Source organism: Eubalaena glacialis, chromosome 4 (genome assembly GCF_028564815.1).
Source record: "Eubalaena glacialis isolate mEubGla1 chromosome 4, mEubGla1.1.hap2.+ XY, whole genome shotgun sequence".
In the NCBI taxonomy this organism is placed as follows: domain Eukaryota; kingdom Metazoa; phylum Chordata; class Mammalia; order Artiodactyla; family Balaenidae; genus Eubalaena; species Eubalaena glacialis.
Window position 1 is genome coordinate 64403624 of NC_083719.1, and position 25192 is coordinate 64428815.

Consider the following 25192-nt stretch of genomic DNA (forward strand, 5'->3'; position numbering starts at 1 on the left):
GTCAGACAGACCTCGATTTGAATCCCAGCCCTGCCACCTACTAGCTGTGTGACCTCTGTGAGGGTCAGATTCTTTCTCTGTACAATTGGGGTGATAAAGCATATCTCTTGGAGTTGCTGGGAGAATGAGAATATATGTGGTACATCCTACACACTCAATAAATAATTATTATTATTTATTACTATTATCATAGCATTTGGGAAAGATTATGTGAATGGAGGAACATACATTTTGCTACCCTGAATAGTGCAAGAAGATCTGGAAGCAAAAATCTAGGTGCCACAGAGATCAATAAAAAACTCTAAGAGAGAGCTTAGCCTTTTTCACACCTGGCCAAAGAAGTATACACAAGTTAGGCTGATGATTTTAGGGCCCAGTAATCTACACTTGTTTTTAGAATGAAATTTTTGCCTCTGTTGGTTTTGGAAAGAGAGAAGTCAATGGTCTCATAATTCTAGAGAGAGCCAGGCTGGGCTGGTGGTCACTGGTACAGTCATCATCGTTCTTTCCAGCCAGTGCCTGTTCTGATGGTCCCTGCATTCATTCTGCTCGGTAGCAGGTCTGTTCTGATTGGCTAGTGCCTTACCCAGTAAAAGAGTTTGAATATGTGCCATCAATTCAAAGACTTCAGTTTTTGTTAAAGGAGATCCACTATTTTCTTTATAAAACAATAGATTTTCTTTCCATCTTTCTCATTTATATGACAAAGTTGTGGGTCGCAGCCATCGTTAAATGAACTCTTCTAAAGGTTATATAAGATGATGATGATTCAAATTCTGTATAGCTAAAGGATACCAAATGTAAGCCAAACATTAATGTTTACATAAAGTAGAGTTAGCTAACAAACTATGTTTATGGCTTCTTTTTAAATAAATGTAGTATATGCTGTTTTGTATGAAACTGTGGTAGAACAATATCTCAGTGACTAACTGTAATTTTCTCTTAAGTTATGCAGACATTTTGATTGAGAGGGAAGTGTTAATGCAGAAGTACATTCATCTAGTTCAGATCGTAGAGACAGAAAAAATTGCAGCTAACCAACTCCGACATCAACTTGAAGATCAAGATACAGAAATCGAAAGGCTTAAATCAGAGGTATTTCCCAGTTGATAGATTCCTTCTCATTGTTTCATGTTTATTGTCATCTCCTCATGATTACTTAAGGCCTATCAGGGCAAAATTTTGATCCCAAATTTAGTTCCTCTGCCATCAACACATACATGAGAAGTGAATGTATTGTCTATGTTAGGATTAGGTAAATACGCTACAGTAAAATATCAGGATAATATGCTATTTTTAAATTATTTGTGCTCCTGATGTCCTTCATTTGCTTGACTATTCAAGAGTTGACTGTAATATTTAACTGTTTTTCAGATTGACTCATGGTAATGATAATTGTGAGTCTGTCATGGATTCAATTAAAGTCCGAATGACAACTAAGGAAGGTCCAAACATGAATTCAGAAAGTCTTGACTTTTTCTCAAGCTCAGGAGTCCAACCTTCTCCCCTCTAGAATTTTGAAAAACTCATTAAAGTATAAGACATATGCTAAGGTGCATTTTTTCCTGAAGTTGGAATTCACTTCCAGCCCCGCTCCAAGTTTAAAAACTCCTCAGGCTCTGCATCCCCAGGTAGTGAGATTGACTCCAATGAGAGCAGAAGGTGGTCTTGGAACCGGCAGCCATGGTGGTGTGTCTGGGTCCTCCCTTCTCTCCGAGGTGCCTCCGTCTGTATACAGAAACCTGAGTATACCTTCCCTTGCTGTCCTGTCATTCCTTGTGGGAAGTGATCAATATCTGAAGAATTGAAGAGGAATGTAGCAAATGAGGTTTTTCTACTCTTTTTGACCAGTGGTGCAGTAGTGTCTTCTTAGTTCCAAAGAAAAGAACAGGACAGAATGAAACCTGCTACTACTAACTGTATCCTTGTTGACAGAAACAATGCAGCTCCTCAGCCTTGCTAACTTCTTGTCATTTTTCTGTCATTCAACATTTTCTTCTCCATTTCCTCACGTCTTCTTCTAAGACATACTGTGCAAATCCTGGGAGGGTTTTCACCTCCTGCCGCCTGTGTACATCACCTCCAGCAGATAGCTCATGGGTATAAGCTGATTCCTATTGGGATATGATTGCCTCTCTGATGATGATAAGTTGCAGACTGTTCACCGTATCATATAGTGCTGTTAACTTCCCGATCCAACCCTGAAATCTGAGATAGTGAAAACAACAACAGAAAACTTAACAAACCTGCATCTTAAAAGACTATATCAGGCACTGTAATTTAAAACGAAATTATTGTGTTCTGTCTTTGCCACAGTTAGCTGGAGCAGATGCTTGTCTGCTAAGTGAAAGAGGTTGGCATTTACTCCATGAGAGGAACTCAGCACCAAGCGATGTTCCCCAGTATTTATTTGTGTGTGCTTCTCTGTCTTCACTCTGTTCTATTTTAGTCTGAATATATATTGCAGCTAGAAACTGTCCGTAGCAGGTATGTCTTGTGTGGTCGCTTGACAGGAACCATAACTTATTTCCTACTCCTTTTATTTTCCCACTTCCCTGCCAGAAAAATGGCAGAAGAGAGTATTTGGTAATGGGGCAAAATGTAAAGACAGGGTAGAGGGGGGCAATTATAACCCCAATGTTTTAAGTGTTTGCTTGTTAGTAAATCTGAGTAGGTCCTTAAGTTTGCAAGAGCCTGCAATTGAGTGATAGTCCAGGGAATTTCATTACTAAGTGTAGTTCAGAGGCTACCTGGTTTTGAGTCACCCTTCATAGGTCACAGAACTGAGCTGGGTCCTTAAAGAGATCCCAAGTTGTTTCAGTTCTTTTTGCCTTTTTGTCTTTTCTTGGCTGGCTTGGACCAACCCCTAGGCTCTGAAGTTCCTTTTGCAGTTACCATTTTCCCCAGGAGATCTGTGAGTGCTATACCGTGTGTGCTTGGAAGGCCACAGGCTGATTATAGGAAGCAGGAGCTTTGAGCTGAGTGTCACTGCATTTGGAGATCACAGGGCATTACAGGAAGCTGCCTTTGGTGAGATGATTGACATGTCACTGAGATGCTGAGAAGACCTTGGTCTGGTCATCACTGGCAGTCAGGGCCCAGTTTTGGACTAACATTTCTCTAAACCAGATCCCAGTTCACACTTTCCACAGTCACTTCTTATAAACACTTTTGTTAGTATCATAGCAAAACAAGCTTGAGGTGAAGTTCAGGCTTCCCCTGCCTCAGCGCCGAAGGAAGGTAAGGTGCATAAAAACTGAACATTTCCTGAGGATAAGCTACCTTGTAGGCATAACTTCCTATGATTTATGGCTATAGTCTAGTATTTCCCAAATCATGAAATGGACCAATTTTGTGTTATAGATTATCGCTCTTAATAAAACCAAGGAACGAATGCGACCTTACCAAAGCAATCAAGAAGATGAGGATCCAGACATCAAGAAGATTAAAAAGGTAGGATGCTGGGGGTTTCCAGCTTTGGGAGAGCGTGGTGACCAGCGGTCTTTCTGTAGTGATGTCTTTGTCACCCTGACTCTGAGCTGAGAACAATCTTGGTATTTCTCTTCCGATGGCTCCCAGACTTGCCCTTCAGAGCGATCACGCATGGTTGCTTCTCTGGAAAAGTTTCAGCTTGAGATTTCTTTCCAGTTCTGGGAATCCACTTGTAGATTCTGTGAGAAGGATGCCAAAGCCAGACATGAAGCCAGACAGTAGTGTTCTCCAGTTGGGTTATTTAAGTGCTGCTGAATCTTCTGATTTTGTGTGTATTTTGGGGGAGTAGTTTTTAAATTGCATTTCAAAAACATTTCTTTTAGCTTTAGTCTTCAGTGCTTATTTAGAGAATTTTTTTGTTTGTTTTGTTTTGAACGTGTGAGAAGATTGAGTGAGTCAATACATCTGCTCAGGTTTCTGGTTTATTGTTGTTTCTTTCTTGTTTAACATCCACATAATCAGCAGCTCTTTTCACCTTATTGTCATTTACAACTGTAGAAATTTTGCAATTAACCAGACCCTGGCACTCACTCTAGTCTACTGTGTTTGATTTATGTCACCTTGATTTTGAGTTCCATAATCTTAATTGTCCTGCATAAAAGCACTTACTCAGCTTCAACATTACGTGAAAAGCTTCACAGTTAAAGAACTTTATTTCTTCTAAATTTTTTTTTATTCCTATTTTCTCATGCTAAGTAATTATTCCCCTTCAGTTGCAATAAAACTTTAAATATTGCTCAGAATTTGAAATAGAAATGCTCCTTAGGACTAAGTTGCACTGTTTTCAGTTTTCAAGAAATAACAAAGTAAAATAACAACATTCCTCTCTTAGAATTTAAAAATTTTTAAATTGAATTTGCTGTATTTTATTGTTACAAGATGAATGCTTATGCAGCTGCATATAAACAAAGGTATCAGTAAAATAACAATTGTAATAAAGTCCTGTTGTAGAAACTGATAGTAAGTAAGTAAGCCAGCTTTTGCTCAGCAAGTAATACCTGCCAAAGTAAATAGAAAGATTTTATTTAACACAAAACTCAGTTAAGTTGATTTTTGAAAATACTTCTGTTAAATGGAGGAATAGTGATAAAATACACAACTTTTACAGTTTCTATCTTCCTATTTCTTAATAGAAATCATTTTTTTAAAACCTCATTTTTGAACTTGTTAAATAGGTTTTGAATTTAACTCTATGGTCCATTGTGTCCCCAGTCAAACTAATGTTTGTGTGGAAAGGGATGATTACAAATGAATTAGTTTCTCTATTCTGATCTTAACAAATATCAACATAATTTTTTAACTTCAAGAGACCAAAAATTGAAATTGGTCCACAGAAATTTCCCATTAGATTTCTCCAAATAATATGCATATAATTTCTTCCACATAATTCTACTAAGATGTGTTTAATTTTTATTGTTTGAGGTATGGCAACTGTATGAATGCCTGTTATAAAAATTGATAGTATGCTGACATCAGTTGGTAAATGAGAGAATTTTAAATATTGCAAAAGAAGAGTAGTTGTTTAAGCGCATGATAATTTAGACCATATGGGTGAAATAGTGTAAAAAAATAAAAAGTATAAGAATGTGTTGAAAAGAAAACAATGATACTAAAAAAATATTTGGTAGTAATTTAATGCTTTTAATTATATATGAATTTGCAACCTGCTTTGTTGCTGAATCTGCCACTTAGATATAACAAATCCTAATAAATTATCATATAATTTTTTTAATATTTAGAAAGGACTTCAGATATTTTGGTCAGTTATTTTATAGATAAGGAAATGGAGCCCAGAGTTCAAGTTCACCCAGTAGGTTAGTAGCAGAGCCTTTGGGTTAAGGATTATGACATATACCTATCTGCTTAGCACCCAGCATTTACTTGGGCATTTAAAAGATGCTCAGTAAATGTTTGTTGGCTGAAACGCAAAGGCCAGTGCACTTTGTCCAGTTTGCCTGTTATTTTTCAAATCATATCTAGGGAATTCAGATCAATTTTAGAGCCTTTCATGTTCCTACAAAATTGATCTTAAGTTTTATTTCTTGTTTTTGTTGTTGTTGTTGTTTTGTTTTTGTTTTTCCACAAAATAACACCATTGTAAATTGTTAACATGTGTTTTGCCCATGTGGCTGGAAAAGAGAGTCCTTATAGTGAACAAAAAGCAGGTAAAAGAAGGCCAAGTCGTTCCTGTGTGACTAACCACACAGGAAAGCTGCAACTAGACTTGGCCTTCAAGTTTATTCATCTATAAAAAGAAGGGGTCTTATGAACTGATCTCTAACACTTATTTTTTAAGCTTAATTAAAAAAAAAACTCAGCCATAACAAAAAAATCAAACCCGATTTAAGAATAAGCAAAGAATTTGAATAGACATTTCTCTAAAGATGATAGACATTTCTCTCAAAGGTGATTCTTTAGAGAAATCACTAACACATGAAAAGATGACCAACATCACTAAGCATCAGAGAAATACAGATCAAAACTGCAGTGCAATATCACCTCACACCCACTTCGATGGCTACTATCAAAAAAATCTCCCAAAATAACAAGTATTGATGAAGATACAGAGAAATTGGAATCCTTTTGCACTGTCGGTGAGATTGTAAAGTGGTTCAGCTGCTATGGAAAACAGTATGGTGGTTTTTCAAAAAATTAAAAATAAAACTGCCATATGATCCAGCAATCCCATTTCTGGGTATATATCCAAAAGAATCGAAAGCAGGATCTTGAAGAGATATTTGCACTCCTGTGTTCATTGCAGCGCTATTCACAATAGCCAAGAAGTGGAAGCAACCCAAATGTTCATCAACAGATAAATGGATAAACAAAATGTTGTACATATGTACTATGGAATATTATTCAGCCTTAAAAAGGAAGGAAATCCTGACGCATGCTACAACGTGGATGAACCTTAAGGACATTATGCTAAGTGAAATAAGCCAGTTACAAAAAGACAGATACTGTATGATTCCACTTATATGAGTACCTAAAGTAATTAAATTCATAAAAACAGAAAGTAGAATGGTGGTTGCCAGGGGCTGAGGGAAGGCGAAAATGGAGAATTGTTGTTTAATTAGAGCTTGAGTTTTGCAAGATGAAAATGTTCCAGAGATCTGTTTCTACAGCAATGTGAATATACATACCACTACTGACCTATACATTTAAAAATTATTAAGATAGTAAATTTTATGTGTGTTTTTTTACCACAATTAAAAACTTTTTTAATATCTGGTTTTGTGTTGTTAAAGAATAAACCTTTAGTTTATTCCTTTCTTGAAATGTTAACAACTAAATATGTGATATTATTAATTTCTGATGTCCTTATAGGCAGGCTTAAACAGCTTAAACAGTGGAAGAAACTTGTGAAGCTGAGAAAAATATTATTTTAAAGTCACCTTTTTTCTGCTATCTGGTCCAAAGCCTGACATTATTTATTCTGGTGGTGGGCTCACCGGTGCACCAGTGAAAGAGCAGGGTGTGTATGGCACAGAATGGACACCCCACTGGCTGGCTTAAGAAAGCCGTCTCACACTGCCCTGAGATTCCTGTTTTGTTTTTTGTTTTGTTGTTGTTGTTCTGTAGGTTCAGAGCTTCATGCGAGGATGGTTATGCAGAAGGAAATGGAAGACCATTGTGCAGGATTACATTTGTTCCCCTCATGCTGAAAGTATGAGGAAGAGGAACCAGATTGTGTTCACCATGGTTGAGGCCGAGTCGGAGTACGTTCACCAGCTCTACATCCTGGTCAACGGCTTCCTGCGGCCCCTGCGCATGGCGGCCAGCTCCAAGAAGCCCCCCATCAGCCACGATGATGTCAGCAGTATTTTTCTCAACAGGTATGTCTTGGCATAAATTAAAGAGCCGTGTGAAAAACCTACTTGTATTTCATAAAAGAATTTTTGCTTTACTTACTTAAAAGAAGAGTTATAAATTCACCTTTATGAGCTTATGATATTGAAAATAAGAAAGCTATCATTGGCGTTTCATTATTACCCCCAATTTTCATATCTTTATCTTGAATCTTGGCATCTAGTTTTCTCTTTTTCTTCTCTACTTGATGTATGTTTTCTTGTTATTGAGTGTGTGCTGGGGAAGATTATCTCCTTCATAAACTGAGGGAAATGGAGTGATTAATGGGTCTTTACATGTAATCTATACAGAAGTACTTTAGGAAGAACAAAAACTGACAGAGGGCCTGAGAATCTCTAGTAAATTTATTTGCTCAGTAAATATTTACAGTGCCTTTACTGCTGAGGATTCATCAGTGAACAAAGCAGAAAGTCTCTGCCTTCATGGAACTTAAATTTTGATGTGGGAATATAGACAATGAATAGTGAATAAGTGAAAGGTGCAGTATTTTATATGGTGATGAGTGCTGTGGAAGAAATAAAGAAGGAAAGGGGAGAAGGGAGGAAAGGGACTGCTTGGATATTTTACTTAAAATTTTAGTTATTTATTTGTTTTTGAGTAGATAATACATTTACATGGTTCAAAAAATTATTTAACAACATGAAAACTTCAAACAGCAGTTAGTCTCACTCTTAACTCTGTCTCTGCCCACCCCATTTTCCTCACTTGCTATCTGTAACTGTTTTCATTAGTTTTGTTTATATCCTTTCAGTGTTTCTTGATATAAATCAATCAAACATGAATATACAGTCTTATTTCCCCCCTTCTTACACAAAAGGCAAGTACTTTAATATATACCTGCTTTTTTCACTTAATATATCCTGGACATCTTTCCATACTGCTATCTAAAGGGCATTCTATTTTTTAAAAAATTGCTACATGCTATTACGTTAGGTGAATGTCCCATAGTTTCTCTAGCCTATCTTTAGGAAGGCCTCAAAGATAAGTTGACATTTGAGCAGAGATTGCAGTTGGTGCCAGCCATGTGGCTACCTGAGGGAAGAGTGATGCAAACAGAGGAGACCACCTGTGCAGAGGGCCTGAGGCTGGAGCATGCCAGCCTTGCTTGTTTGAGGAACTGCCAAGGTCATTGTGGGTGAAGGGGCATGTCAGAGAGATAACAGTAGGACATTGTAAAGATGTTTGCTTTTACTCTAAATGAGATGGGGAGAGATTGGTGGGGTTTTGAGGAGAAAAGTAGCATGATATGACTTATGTTTTAAAAGTTCACTCTGGGTTCTCTGTTGAGAACAGACTGTAGGGAGATCAGTTTCATGGCTATTTCAATAAGCCAGGTGAGAGATGACTGTAGCAGGGAGACCTGTTAGGTGGCTATTGCAATAGTCTAAGCAAGAGATGATTGTAATGGAAGTAGTGATAAGTGATTGAATTCTGGGTATATTTTTAATGTAGAGCCAATAAGATTTGTTGGTGAGTTTGATGTGGATTTTGCAGAAAAGTCCAAGGATTTTGACCTGAACAACTAGAAGGATGGAGTTGCTATTTATTAAGTGGGGAAGATTGACATAAGAACAGGTTTAGCGGAAAAGATGAAGAGTTTTTATCCTGACCTGTCAAGTCTGAGATGCTGTTAGCCATTCCAAATGTAGAAATCAAGTGAGCAGGATTGGCTATTAGTCTGGATTTCAGGGCTGGAGGTATAAATTTGGGAGTCTACTAGCACATGGATAGTATTGAAAGCTGTTAGTCTGAATGAGATTACCAAGGAAGTAAGCACAAATGAACGAGAGAAGAGGACCAAGGACTGAGCCCTGGGACATGCCAACATTTAGAGGTTAGGAATATGAAGAGCCATCAAACAAGAATGAAGAGGATCAGCTAGGGTTGTAGGATGCAAACCAGGAGATGGGCTGTCATGGAAACCAAGGCAAGGGGGAATGAGCAACTGTGTCAAAAAGGTCAAATAAAATAAGAACTGAGAACTGACTGTGGGGTTAACAACTTGGAACATATTGGTAACTTTAATGGGGGACCAAAGCCTGATTAGGTGATAATAGGGGAATTGGAATTGGAGAGAATTGGTAGAGAGAACTCTTTCAAGGAGGGTTGCTGTAAAGAGGATCAGAGAAACAGGGTGGTACCTGGAAGTAAATGTAAAAATATAAAGAAGTGTGTGTGTGTGTGTGTGTGTGTGTGTTTAGATGGGATAAAAATGACACCAATAATGAGGGGGGGAATGATGTAGGAAAGAGAGGGCAGAATTGCTGGAGCAGTAAACTTGCATAGGCAGAAGTGGATAGAATGTGGTGAATAAGTCAAGAGATTGGCATTAGATGGACAGGAAAGGAATAGTACTGGACACATATGCAGGTAAGAAGCAAGGACATCGGGTAACAGTGCTGATGGGAGGGAAGTGTTAGAGTCAGGGAAGAGAGGAAAAAGTGTGAAATAGTGATCAAGGAGCAAAAAACAATGGATGGGATGAGGGAAGTATAATATAACTGCTAGGTAGCACTAAAAGCCCATATTAGGCTCGTGGTTATGACTTTACAGTGAGTAGCTGTATATTCTTTAGCCACTTTCAGCTGCATGGGTGCAGGTACAGAGTGGGTGAAGGGTTGGGTTTAACTGGTACTGGTATTGTGCGAGATTACTATGATGAAGTGAGAAAAGAAGAAGGGAGTTGAAGGTGTATGCAAGGAAGGGATTATAACACTGAGCCATGGAATCTAAACTGTTCCGAGAAGGAAATGATGTTGTGAAGGGGTTTTGGTCAGCGATAAGGTGGCAGGATCGATGGATTCAGGTCCTGGTGGTGGGAAGGGATTTTGGGAGTCAGGTTTCCAAAGGCAATGAACTCAAAGATAAGGAGATGGTCATAGAATAGTGTGCCTGAAACTGAGATAGGGAAGGGGATGCAGTTATTGACAATGACAAGGTCTAGAGTACGATTAAGGTAGTGTTGACTGAGGTCAATGGAAGACAAGATCCTTAGAGGAAGAAGTTCAAAGACCCGAGAGAGGCTACGTCATTGGAATGTTGTTTGTGTGCGTATCGCAGTCACCAAAAATTATGACAAGAGTAGTGTTGGGGAAAGGACTGACAGTGATCTGGGAGCTAAGAGCTCAAGGCATTAAAAGAGTGGCTGGGGGTCTGTAGAAGACTGGAAAATGGAAGGATGATGGGCGGTAGTCTGATAGCATAAGATTAAAAGCTAAGCTTTTCTGTTGCGAGGTTTCCCCACGTTGGGCGGCAGTGGCTCCACTCAAGTCTGTGAGATGCCCTAAGGGAATGAGGGGTAGCTCTTGATCCTCAGGCTCTACAGGTAGCATTTTGGTGATACTTCAGTCTCCTAAGTATGCAGTTTCAACAGTTCTAATGGCAATGGGCAGAATTGTGAATGTACTCTGATAGTGATGCCATCAAAGCCTGTACCACATTGGTCTTAGGCTGCCTCTGGGGATGTTTCCACTGGATTTCCTGATCTGCAATGTGGAAGGCCAGGTCTGTCATATTGTTTAAATTCTGAATCAAGATATGGTGCCTCTTTTTGGAAAGCTATATGTTCTTCATACAGATTAGCAATTATTTACTATACTTGGTCCCAGATGGAGATTTGAAGAGTTATGTTTTTAGAGGTGAGGCTTATTGGATGTTTGTTGTCATTTCTGTTGTTTAACTACATTCTCTTTCCTTGCCTCTGAAATCGAAGCCCTAGGCAGATCAATTATTTTGAATTTCAACACAGAGTTTATACTTAAAAAATATAATGCCTTCCATGTCTTACCAAGTGCATCTATGAGTGGAACTGAATTTACATCTAGAACCCTATCTGCAAGGGAGCCTGGGAAATATAGTTTCACCTCTCTATCCTCTCCACCTAGAAGGGGGATGGAATGGAGATTGAAAGACTAATCTGCAGTATCTACCAAACTAGATTTGGTTGAAATCATTAAACAACAAACACTGCTTAGTTAACATTTCTATCCAAGAAAAACAAATCACAGTCTTCAAGCAGTGTCTATTGCGTTTCATGGACCATTTGGAAATAGTAGGGACTTCCCATTGATGTTTCTTGTAGTGGAATTGGACTTACAACAAACCAAAGTATTTCACTGACATGAATAATCCTGTATTTGATTGTGCTGATGTGGTAGTTCAGAAAAGCCTTCAAAGGCTCATTCCAGTAGGAATGAGGAGAAAGCAAATGTTACTTTGGTAACTACCCTTCTTGAACCTTTTAGAAATTTGGATCTCTAATTTATGTGTATGTATCTCTTCAGTTTAGTATATCTGTATAGGCTCCATCCTTTTTAGAAGATTCCTCTACATTTCTGTCATGGGTGTCTTAGGAGTGGTAGTGGTAGAGGTCTGTCAAGTCTTTTCCCCTCTCTCCTGTCAAAACTCATTTTAGTGAAAGAGAGCTTTCCCTGAGTTAGCATCTAGAATTAAATCTGAATAGAGAAGGATCAAAACTAATTTTCTGATTATCTGTTGAAGAAGGGCTACATCCTAACAGTAGAAAGCTGTTTTTTTTTTTTTTTTAAATTTTATTTATTTATTTATTTATTTATTTATTTATTTATGGCTGTGTTGGGTCTTCGTTTCTGTGCGAGGGCTTTCTCTAGTTGCGGCAAGTGGGGGCCACTCTTCATCGCGGTGCGCGGGCCTCTCATTATCGCGGCCTCTCTTGTTGTGGAGCACAGGCTCCAGACGCGCAGGCTCAGTAATTGTGGCTCACGGGCCTAGTTGCTCCGCGGCATGTGGGATCTTCCCGGACCAGGGCTCGAACCCGTGTCCCCTGCATTGGCAGGCGGATTCTCAACCACTGCGCCACCAGGGAAGCCCAAAAGCTGTTTTTATTATAAATCGATAAAGAGGGTTATATGACAGTGATTTGGTGTTTACCATCTTCCAAAATTTGAGGTTTAGCTCAGAATTTTCTTTGAGGTTTTCAGGTTGTCTGAAAGATAAATTGCTTTGTGGGAGCTGGTATAATCCATGTCATTATTGGGTGTACCGTTTGGAGGCCCTCAGAGACATGAATATCATGTATTTATTAAGGATTTAAGGACTCAATGGACTTCTGTAACAAAATAGACTCTTTGCAGTGACTAAATTATATTTTCATTTTTTATAGCGAAACAATCATGTTTCTTCATGAAATATTTCATCAAGGACTGAAGGCAAGGATAGCCAATTGGCCTACTTTAATTTTAGGTAAGTCCATGCTTTAGAGGGAGAAGATTTTCTCTTAATATGGCTACAGTTAGAGTAAAATAGCTTCAATGTTATTTGACCTAAGCTGTCTGAATTTCCGTAATGATCTGTGAGCTTCCTCAGGCACTGGGACTCTGTCTCATTGCCCTTTTGATCCTTCCCCCTGGCCCGTCATGGTTCTTTGGGGTTTAGAGTTGGGCTCTACTGTGGGGTGTGTTCTACCGGGTCAGTCATTCAGGCAGCTGGACTGGGGCCATGTAGTGTGACACCTGGTGCCAGGAGCTGGTCTCTGCCATTCCTGCAGAGTGAACAGTTTCTCCCTGTACCTTGGATAATTTACAGAGCATCAAGAGAAACTGCCATGTTTACTTCTTCTTTCCAGCTGATCTGTTTGATATTTTGCTCCCCATGCTGAACATTTATCAAGAATTTGTGCGTAATCACCAGTACAGCCTCCAAGTGCTCGCCAATTGTAAGCAAAACAGAGATTTTGACAAACTCTTAAAACAGTACGAAGCTAACCCTGCCTGTGAGGGGAGGATGCTGGAGACGTTCTTGACCTATCCAATGTTTCAGGTAAGTCACCTGGGATGCATTTTGTAAGTCATTGGTTCCAGCTCGATATGACTGATACCCAGTGTGACCAGCGTGATATGTGCAAGTATTCCCTGTGGGGGGTTACAGCACATATCCATCATCTGTCATCTTGAGCTTGACCCTGAGATAAACAAATTTATGCCACACATACTCTCTCTAGTCTGTCTAGTGTATGTAAGAAAATCAGGAATTTTTGAGACAAATAAGGAATGATTTTTTTGAAAAGCGGCACAAATTTCTCTTTATAGAAAGATTCCTCACAGACCTCTTCCATGGAGTCTCCTCCTCCAGCGTGTTTAAAAATATTATTAGGTTTACAGAAATAAGATGCTGTGCAAATGTTCCAGTGCGTGCTGGTTGCATAAAAGGTTCCGGGGGAGTGGAAGGACTTCTGGGAAGGTGCTTGTTTTCCTGCCCTGTTGTGATTGCTGCTGAGGCTTCCTTGGCTGGAGCTCTGCAGAGCAAAAGGAGGACCTTCCCTGTCACAGAGGCTGTGGAGACAAAGGAGCCAGAGGCACTGGCCAGGCCTAGGGACTCTTGGCCCCTAGTCAGGTTGCTGCAGTGAGGCTGGGGCTTCACTTTTTGGGATTAGAGCAACCCAAAGGGTCAAGTACACTTGCATTCTTTCCTATATCTAAGACTTTACCGCTCTTTAGTGAGAACTGCAGAGGCCAAAATGTGAATTGAATCTCCTGTCCTTTTAAAAAGTGTTGATTCTGTTCTTTCGGAAAAGCATTGAGTGTTCCCATTGCGGAATTTGTGGGGCTTCTGGCCAGGCTTCCAAACTGTCATGTGGCAAAATGATTCTCCTAATCATGTGTGTTATGGTTTCTGTGGAGAGCTTTGTCCCCTGGAACCAGCCTCTCTGACCCCAGCTGATCATTTTGTAGCCTCAGAGAGGAATGATATTCTGGTTCATAATTGTTTGTCTTAAAGTTTGTCACTCCTGACTGAAATCCTGGAAGTCACCATAGACGTTTAGTGACATTTTTTCAAAACCAAAAGGATGCATTTGTAACAATCTAAGTAGAGTGAAACTTTATACAGTTATTGTGGGTTTTTTTTTTCTCCTGTGGAACTGAATTGTTTAACTCTTTGCCTCTCTGAACAAATATTTCACCAGAAAAACTATAAAGAAAAAAATTGCTTTTTAAAAACCTTATACAAAATTATAATTTAAGATTTTATTTACAGTGAAACAAATTTTATATAGTTCAATGTTCTAAGATTCTGTTTGAATCTTTGGCAGTTAACCTCTAGGTTATGATTAAATACCCTAAGTTGTATCTGCCTAGCAACCCCCAGCTTAGATGAACATACAAAGGTAGGATTGTGGAAGAGGTTCACATTCAGAGAGGTTCCCACCTCCCTTTCTGACGGCCCAGTAATGTCTTTTCAAGTACTGTTTATTCCCCTTGGTGTGACTCTCTCAATGGTTTAAAATGGCAGAACTGTACTTGCATTTTAGGTGAGGTATCCAAACACAGTTGAATGTAGGACCCTGCAAAGGCCTTTGGATTTCTTAAAAATGCTGAGATATTCTTATACCAACCTTCCTTCCTCCCCCTGGAGTTTAAGCCCAATAAAAACAACTTGGCATTTTGATTGACGCCAGGGCATTCCCATAATGTCAGAAAAGGACCATCGGACTGAGAATGTTTAGGAGACCTGCATGTCTTGCTCACCCTTCATTCGTAGCATTGGGAAACATAATTGAACCAATCTGAATCTCTGTGTCTTAATTTCGAGATCGGGGCAGCTGAGCTCTAATTCTCTCCCAGAGCTCTAGCTCTCTGGGGGACTAGACAGGTTCTGGAAGTTTGGGCCGGGCAACTTGTGGTGTTGCCAGGAGCTTTCTAATAGTCTAGGATCCCTCCCTCCAAGACTGCGGTGGCCCCAAATCCTAGAATTTAGCTGAAGGGTCAGATGTTGAGGTTCTCTGGTTTCTTTAAGACCAGGGTAACCAAAAGATGCTGGGCGAAGCCTCAGACTTAAAGAATTTAGCCAGAATTGGTCCAACTGCAAGAAATGTGCAAATTGGAAGAGTGCTGAGTTGTGCTCTTATTTATTTACTTCCCCATAACTATTTCACTTCTCTGTAACTATTTTGAACAGACCAAGAGGGGAAAAGATTGGAGTTGCTGCCTGAGGGCCTTATTCTCCTTGGTGTCTCTCCCTCCTGCCTTCTCCCTAGGAGTGACCACATGGAACACTTGGGGGAAAACTGCCCTTTCTAGAAACTTGAAGGTTGTTTTTACTAGGTTCATTCTATCCTTCTTGTTCCCCTTTGGTCCTTTCACTAAGGAGTCCTGAAGGTGTTTGCTCCCTCAGATGGTCCAGCTATATCTACTTCCCTCGGCATACATCATATTAGCGGTGGTACTTCTGCACATCTGCCTTGCTCCAGTGTAGGCTGGATACCTTGGGATGAGGCTGGGATGTGACGCTTTTTTCCTGTAGAACAAGAATGGAAGAGGTGACCTTAGCTTATACTACCAAGAGGCCACTGCCCAGAATTTTTCTTAAGTCTGCATATGGAGGCAAAGTTTGGTATGGGGGCAGAGGGAGAAAGAGAGTTACTATAACTGGAAACTTTTAGCCTGTGTATATTTATTTATTTACTTTAACATCTTTATTGGAGTATAATTGCTTTACAATGGTGTGTTAGTTTCTGCTTTATAAAAAAGTGAATCAGCTATACGTATACATACATCCCCATATCTCTTCCCTCTTGCGTCTCCCTCCCTCCCACCCTCCCTATCCCACCCCTCTAGGTGGTCACAAAGCACCGAGCTGATCTCCCTGTGCTATGCGGCTGCTTCTCTCTAGCTATCGGTTTTACATTTGGTAGTGTATATATGTCCATGCCACTCTCTCACTTTGTCCCAGCTTACCCTTCCCCCTCCCCGTGTCCTTAAGTCCATTGTCTAGTAGGTCTGCGTCTTTATTCCCGTCCTGCGCCTAGGTTCTTCATGACCTTTTTTTTTTTTTTTTTTGATTCCATGTATATGTGTTAGCATATGGTATTTGTTTCTCTCTTTCTGACTTACTTCACTCTGTATGACAGACTCTAGGTCCATCCACCTCACTACAAATAACGCAATTTTGTTTCTTTTTATGGCTGAGTAATATTCCATTGTATATATGTGCCACATCTTCTTTATCCATTCATCTGTCGATGGACACTTAGGTTGCTTCCATGTCCTGGCTATTGTAAATAGAGCTGCAATGAACATTCTGGTACATGACTCTTTTTGAATTATGGTTTTCTCAGGGTATATGCCCAGTAGTGGGATTGCTGGGTCGTATGGTAGCCTGTGTATATTTAGAAAAGTGTTATATTCTACCTCTTCCTGGGCCCTTTGTTGAGTAAGTCAGTTGTTGCTGTCAATGAATTATGCTGAACTATGGAAACATGGAGGAATTATAGTGAATTTATCCTTAATTGATGATGCAGTGAATGTATCCTCATTTGAACTATCAGACAAGTAAGTTCATGTTACCAATAAATTTGTTGTAGACAATAATGTAGTCATTAACATAATTTTTATCTAGCAAAAACAGTGGCTTGGCTGGTACTGTTTAAATTGGCTTCAGCTGCTCATACATCCACAGGGCAGCAGATGATGAAATCTGCTTTTGACAAAGGTAGCACTGTTAGAGGTCTTCCAGAAAGTAACCACTTCCTGCTCTAGTCACCTGTTTACTGTAACTGGACAGCAAGCTAATTAGTGTCTATAAAGTGACAAGTATTATTTCATAATTGAAAGAAGAATTATGATTCACCTAGACAATGCTATGATCCTTGGTTTCAGGGGGACAGATTTATAATCAGTTCTTGAATATACAGATGAGCTCTTTGGTGAGCTGTCCATTTCTCTCTGCAGAAGTCCTTTGCCTACTCTTTGGTAATTTCAGGTTTGTTTGTTTCTCCACCAGAAAATGAGGTGGGCCAGTTACTTTCAAATCCATCCACTTGAAGCTTAGCCAAGGAGCTCTCTAAAATAGATTTAATTAATGGGGGAGGATCATGAAGCTATTGACTAAACTTCGTTTTGTGGGTTTTCAGTGCATTATAAGTAGTCAGGCTCTCCCACTCCTGCCCTCTTTGTTATGAAAAATTGAGTACATTAGCTATTGATTGCCTTGATTTTCTTGTAGAACTAACTTAGAGGCAAACTTTTATCAATCATGGCATTGTGCAAAAGGAATATCTGAAAGCATACTTATCCCAGGAGCCTTCACCAAATGGAATGTTCCAGCCAGCTGTTTTAGTGAGAAGTTTATGGGATAGAGAGCCAGAAAGCCTCCTCCCATGTGCTTCCGAGGGAGGGGTCTCCTGTGCCCCATCCTCCTATAACTGAGGAGTCTGCACTTCCAAAACCTGGATGACATTCCCTAGGACATGATTCCAGAATATGAGCTGCAGATCAAGGTCTGTGCTTATGGTGCTGCCCTCTGTGCCAGTGCATAAATCTGGGCACTCAGTAAATATTAGCAAATAACCCAACGAAGACCACCACCTGCAAGAGAGCAGGGCCTTGGGAAGCTGTTTCACTTTCTTCATTCTTAGAGGTCCTGTTAAGTGCTGAGTAAGAACCCAGTCCCTGCAGAAGAGACCCACTGGGCTAGTGCACTGGTCAGAGCCAGGCTCATGGCTGGCCCTGCCAATTACTATGAGGCCACATTGGGCAAGTTATGGAACCTCTTCATGCCTTGTTTCCTTATCCGTAAAATGGGGAAATAATCCTTATGTTTTGCTGGATGATTGTGTGCACATGCAACCTCAAGCTCCCAATCTGACCCACTGTGGGCAGCATTATGGTAGCTGCTGTTCATGCAGGTTTTTATTAAAATTAACACACTGCCCCTGTTTTCTAAAAATTTTTAGCTTCTAAGCCAGTAAAAAATATGTTGAGTTAAATCAACATATATAACTCGAGTTAAATCTCCACTGTGGTCTGTTAAACCCTTCACAGTGTTGGTGGTGTTTCTGCCTTTAAGAGAATTCAGATAGTCTGTTCATAAACAAAAGTACAAACAAATAATCTATTTAAACAATACTTTTTACTGCTACAGGGATGAGTTAAGGTGAAACAGGATCAGAATGTAATAAGGGTGAACATATCTTTTCCCAAGTTTTAATTCTTAAAGAGAACATTGCAGTAGGATTGTCAATTTAAAAAAAAATCGTAAACAGCCAAATAAATCTAAAGTACAGACTCAAGTGACTTGCTGATAACTATATCTGTTTCTCTATGAACCAATTTTCAAAAATTATGATTAAGAAATGTATGATTAGTTAGATAGCCTAATCCACCAGGGGGCAGACAGCAAAAGCAAGAAGAACTATAATTTTGCAGCCTGTGGAATGGAAACCACATTCACAGAAAGATAGACAAAATTAAAAGGCAGAGGACTATGTACCAGATGAAGAAACAAGATGAAACCCCAGAAAAATAAATAAATGAAGTGGAGATAGGCAACCATCCAGAAAAAGAATTCAGAATAATGATAGTGAAGATGATCCAGGACGTCAGAAAAAGAAGGGAGGCAAAGATCGAGAAGATGCAAGAAATGTTTAACAAAGACCTAGAAGAATTAAAGAACAAACACCTAGAAGAATTAAAGAACAAACAAACAGAGATGAACAACACAATAATTGAAATAAAAAATACACTAGAAGAAATCAATAGCAGAATAACTGAGGCAGAAGAACAGATAAGTGACCTGGAAGACAGAAAGTTGGAATTCACTGCCATGGAACAGCATAAAGAATAAAAGAATGAAAAGAAACGAAGACAGCCTAAGAGATCTCTGGGACAACATTAAACGCACCAACATTCACATTATAGGGGTCCCAGAAGGAGAAGAGAGAGAGAAAGTATCTGAGAAAATATTTGAAGATATTATAGTCAAAAACTTCCCTAACATGGGAAAGGAAATAGCCATCCAAGTCCAGGAAGCACAGAGAGTCCCAGGCAGGATAAACCCAAGAAGAAACACACCGAGACACATAGCAATCAAATTGACAAAAATTAACGACAAAGAAAAATTATTAAAAGCAACAAGGGAAAAACGACAAATAACATAACAAGGGAACTCTCATAAAGTTAACAGCTTTCTCAACAGAAACTCTACAAGCCAGAAGGGAGTGGCATGATATATTTAAAGTGATGAAAGGGAAGAACCTACAACCTGTATTACTCTACCCTGCAACAATCTCATTCAAATTTGATGGAGAAATCAAAAGCTTTACAGACAAGCAAAAGCTAAGAGAATTCAGCACCACCAAACCAGCTCAAAAAACAAATGCTAAAGGAACTTCTCTAAGTGGGAAACACAAGAGAAGAAAAGGACCTACAAAAACAAACCCAAAACAATTAAGAAAATGGTAATAGGAACATACATATTGATAATCACCTTAAATATGAATGGATTAAATGTTCCAACCAAAAGACACAGACTTGCTGAATGGATACAAAAACAAGACCCATATATATGCTGTCTACAAGAGACCCATTTCACACCTAGGGACACATACAGACTGAAAGTGAGGCGATATAAAAAGATATTCCATGCAAATGGAAATCAAAAGAAAGCTGGAGTAGCAATCGTCATATCAGATAAAATAGACTTTAAAATAAAGAATGTTACAAGAGACAAGGAAGGACACCACATAATGATCAAGGGATCAATCCAAGAAGAAGATATAACAATTATAAATATATATAGGTGCACCTCAATACATAAGGCAAATGCTAACAGCTATAAAAGTGGAAATCAACAGTAACACAATAATAGTGGGGGACTTTAACACCCCACTTACACCAATGGACAGATCATCCAGACAGAAAATTAATAAGGAAACACAAGCTTTAAATGACACAATAGACCAGATAGATTTAATTGATATTTATAGGACATTCCATCCGAAAACAGCAGATTACACTTTCTTCTCAAGTGCACATGGAACATTCTCCAGGATAGATCACATCTTGGGTCACAAATCAAGCCTTGGTAAATTTAAGAAAATTGAAATCATATTATGCATCTTTTCTGACAACAACGCTATGAGATTAGAAATAAATTACATAAAAAATACAAACACATGGAGGCTAAACAATACATTACTAAATAACCAAGAGATTGCTGAAGAAATCAAAGAGGAAATCAAAAAATACCTAGAGACAAACGACAATGAAAACACGACGATCCAAAACCTATGGGATGCAGCAAAAGCAGTTCTAAGAGGGAAGTTTATAGCAATACAATCCTACCTCAAGAAACAAGAAAAATCTCAAATAAACAATCTAACCTTACACCTAAAGGAACTAGAGAAAGAAAAACAAACAAAACCCGAAGTTAGTAGAAGGAAAGAAATCATAAAGATCAGAGCAGAAATAAATGAAATAGAAACAAAGAAAACAATAGCAAAGATCAATAAAACTAAAAGATGGTTCTTTGAGAAGATAAACAAAATTGATAAATCTTTAGCCAGACTCATCAAGAAAAAGAGGGAGAGAACTCAAATCAATAAAATTAGAAATGAAAAAGGAGCAGTTACAATGGACACTGCAGAAATACAAAGCATCCTAAGAGACTACTTACTACAAGCAACTCTATGCCAATAAAATGGACAACCTGGAAGAAATGGACAAATTCTTAGAAAGGTATAACCTTCCAAGACTGAACCAGGAAGAAATAGAAAATATGAACAGACCAGTCACAAGTAATGAAATTGAAACTATGATTAAAGATCTTCCAGCAGGGGACTTTCCTGGTGGCGCAGTGGTTAAGAATCCACCTGCCAGTGGAGGGGACACGGGTTCGAGCCCTGGTCCAGGAAGATCCCACATGCCGTGGAACAATTAAGCCTGTGCACCACAACTACCGAGCCTGCATTCTAGAGCCCGCATGCCACAACTACTGAAGCCTGCATGCCTAGAGCCCATGCTCTGCAACAAGAGAAGCTACCACAATGAGAAGCCCACACACCGCAATGAAGAGTAACCCCCACTTGCCGCAACTAGAGAAAGACCGCGCACAGCAACGAAGACCCAACACAGGCAAAAATAAATAAATAAAATAATAAATAAATTTATAATTAAAAAAAAGACACATGTACCCCAATGTTCATTGCAGCACTACTTACAATAGCCAGGTCATGGAAGCAACCTAAATGCCCATTGACAGATGAATGGATAAAGAAGATGTGGTACATATATACGATGGAATATTACTCAGCCATAAAAAGAACGAAATTGGGTCATTTGTAGAGACATGGATGGACCTAGAGACTGTCATACAGAGTGGAGTAAGTCAGAAAGAGCAAAACAAATATCGTATATTAACGCCTATATGTGGAATCTAGAAACAGCAGATGAACCAGTTTTCAAGGCAGAAATAGAGACACAGATGTAGAGAACAAATGTATGGACACCAAGGGGGGATGTGGGGGTGTGGGGGGATGAACTGGGAGATTAGGATTGACATGTATACACTAATATGTATAAAATAGATAACTAATAAGAACCTGCTGTATAAAAAATAAAATTAAATTAAAAAAAGAAATGTATGATTATATTAAAAATCTGAGGAAATAATCGTTTCTTTATAATATAAAACTTTATTATCTTCATGTGTTCTTGGTGAAGTTTCTGTGTGTGATGTTTGAAGCATAGTTCATTTTAAATGTATTTCTTAAAAAAATATATTTGTGAAACAGTCAAAACTGTAAGAGTAGAGATGAGCTCTTCAGAAGTGATGATGGCAAGTAGAGAAGATCTAGTGTTACTCATCCTGACCTTTGCTCATGCTGGCCTTTGTTTGCTTTTAGATCCCCAGGTATATCATCACACTTCATGAACTCCTAGCTCATACTCCCCATGAACATGTGGAGAGGAAAAGTCTGGAGTTTGCTAAATCCAAACTAGAAGAACTGTCCAGGTATGTGGAGAATTTATAATAAAGGTTTGATCTGGCAAAGTAGCACATTAGTCTTTTGTGGAAACTGAATATATATGTCCAGGGAACAAGAAGCAAGATACAATCCAGCTTCTCAGATTCTGCTGAACATTAAATGCTAGCTCCTGAGATGGTGCTGAATCAGCATGCACATTAATTTTAAACAAGAAAAAAAATATCTTTGAAAATGGTTTTATGGCATCTAAATTTATATAATTGAGATTAGGCATATTTTGGTTTAAGTTTGAAAATGTTCACATTTCTTTCATCGTAATAGAAGAATGGTTGTTAGTTGCATTTTTGCATCCATATTTGGTAAGAAGTTGGAGAATGTATATTTTGGATTTATCAGTGACTTTTCAGTGTTTTGGCATCTGTGTTCCTTTAGCTTATATGGGGTAAATGGTATAAAGTTCTCTAATTTACTCCACCTCTAAGAAATGGCATCCTAATTTCAATGAATGGAGCTGTTCGTAAAATAATATATTGCTTTCCTGTTGCCTTTACAAGCAGCATTCTCAGGATACTCACTTATCCTTAAGAATCATGATGTACATTTGCTTTGCTTTGAGTCATGACTTGATGAAGGCTAGAAGTCCAGCATGACTTACCCTACAGCCCCAGTTAAACTGATACAAGTTCAAACCCTAGCTGCCCAGATGGAGCTCCTTTGCTTATCTGCTGGGGCAATAGAAAATCTCTTACCATGATCCTGTATTGTGTTTGACAGGGTCATGCACGATGAAGTGAGTGACACTGAAAACATAAGGAAGAACCTCGCCATAGAAAGAATGATCGTAGAGGGCTGTGATATTTTGCTGGACACTAGCCAAACTTTCATCCGCCAAGGTAAGTCCTTGTTCAGCAGACCCACCATCTAAGTGGTCTCTGCACCTGTCACGTTATCACTGGCAGATCCCGGAAAGCATTTTGGAGCAGGCTTGATTTAGCTGTTTGATTGATGCTGTTCATGCAGGATGTCCCCATGGCCTTGACCGAGGCTGTGGTTGAGGCCCACCTTTGTGCTGTTTCTTTTCAGGGGCCATGAAAAACAGCAACACAATAATAGTAAAGCACGAGTGGGACAGTAAATTACATTCTGACTGGACTCTCCTCCTCAGTGGACCGGACATTCTCTACAGCTCCAGGGAGGACAGATTGCTCTGGCCGATTGGAGTGGCAGTGCCAGGTGGTGACGACATCCAGGCAAAGGCCCAAGAGAAACTTGCATTACTCAGAGCCCTTTCACATAGCAGTGGGGACAATGTCCGAAGTGAAAACAGCTGTCTCTTGTTCCCATTTTTCATCAGCACTTCTGGATCGGCCCCACATGATATGATTTGATTCAATTGGTAACTCCAGTTGCCAGATGAAATGTCACACTATCAACTTCCCTGCCATATTTCGGTGATGGCGAAGGTATCATGTTTGAGGGGTGTGCTTTGGGGGCATCACCCAGTAAATTGAGCTTTTGAAGAGTTGAAGATATTTGTACTGGAAACTGTAGAGAAGCAACAACCTAACAGTCCATATTCCTCCGTGGCTTTCATTACAGAGTGCAGGATGTAAACCACATTCCAAGTTCTTTTTAAGTGCTCAGGTGTTCTGGGGGCAGGGGAGCATGCCCCACAAAATCAATTAGTGGCAATATATTGCGCACAATCATAATTTTGAACTTGGTGAGGAGTGGCATATAAATTTGGAACTAGAATTAACCTTTAATGTGGTTTCTGTTTATAACATGCCAATATTATTTGAAGATATTTGCATTTCTAGTGCCTACCAAAATGTGCTGCTTAAAATCTTTTTTTACCTCATCAAACAGGACATTATTTGTGCTACACACGTTAATTTTTGCTCAGAACACTTAAAAAATTTACCACATGCTGTTCTAGTTTCCATATTTATTTACAAGGAGAGAAATCACACGTACGTTAAAGTTTGGAAGTATATTTCGGGATATGATACCTTTCTCATTTTTGGCTTTAAGTATTCATTTTTCTTTAAGTAATAGTGGACTCTAATGCTGACAACATCAAGCCTTCCTAACTCCCCCTCTATTCCTCCGTACAGACCGTGTCCCCATATTGGCTTCCTGCCTTCCTGGCACTTGTCTGCTTCTGTGCCTTTACATGTGCTGGCCCTAGCCTGGGCACCAGGAATGCCCTTATCCACCTTTCTTGTGCCTATGGAAGGTCTGCTTGTCCTACTGGGCTCAGGTCAGACACCTCTAGAGAGCCTTTTAAATTTCCTTCTCATCTTCCCCTCCTCTTCCCTCCAGTTAGAATGAATTTACCGTCCTCCTCATTTCCGAGCCCGTTTGCTCCTGGTGCATGTATTTCATCCGCTTGCTTGCATGCCTGTCTCTCCCAGTAATTGTAACTCTGAAGAGCAGTTTTTATGAATTCTCTCTTGCCTAGTACAATGCTTTCCACTATAGATACCCGGAAAATGAACAATGGATTAAATTGAATTGCTTGTTGAACTGCAGTTTTGAATGTCAGCTGTCTTGTTTTGTATTTTTCTTGTAATTGGAGTTCACTGAAAAATACTCACTAAAGGACTTGAGCTGTATACTATGTGAAAATGGTAACAAAAGTTTTTATAACTAGTATTCAATTTCTGAAAGGACTTTGGACTGAAAAGTATTATTACACATAAACATTTAATATATTTCTACAAACTTAGTTGAAAAATGCTAGAAGGTCGAATCCAATGAAAAAATCATATTTTTTTTCATTGCACCTGGAGGAAAAACAGTCATGAGCCACCTCTCCCTTTGATTCATGTCCACATGTTATTTCTTGCTTGTTCTGTACTACATGTTTGAGGTGTTTCTGTCAGCTATTAATATATCTGATGTTATTGCTGTATTGATGTTGATATAATGATTTGCCTTTCAGCAGTATTTTTCTGTGTTGTTTGGTTTGGTTAGTCTGTTTGGGAATTATTCAATAAAGGTGGTTTTAAAAAATCAAACCTTAATCTGAAAGTAGAAAGTAATCCAATTACGGACAATTTGGAAAGTTTGCATTATTTTGCTTTG

The 25192-nt window shown here is 39.1% G+C and overlaps 1 protein-coding gene across 1 annotated transcript in view; it reads left to right on the top strand.

Moving 5' to 3' along the window:
• Positions 1-25192, top strand: part of RASGRF2 (Ras protein specific guanine nucleotide releasing factor 2) — a 224169-nt gene that overhangs the window by 73856 nt on the left and 125121 nt on the right. Inside the window, exons 3-9 of the mRNA XM_061187956.1 lie at positions 948-1095; positions 3364-3453; positions 7075-7328; positions 12503-12582; positions 12965-13158; positions 22019-22128; positions 22877-22995. Coding sequence (XP_061043939.1) covers positions 948-1095; positions 3364-3453; positions 7075-7328; positions 12503-12582; positions 12965-13158; positions 22019-22128; positions 22877-22995 — 995 coding nt within the window. The remainder of the gene's footprint in view (positions 1-947; positions 1096-3363; positions 3454-7074; positions 7329-12502; positions 12583-12964; positions 13159-22018; positions 22129-22876; positions 22996-25192) is intronic.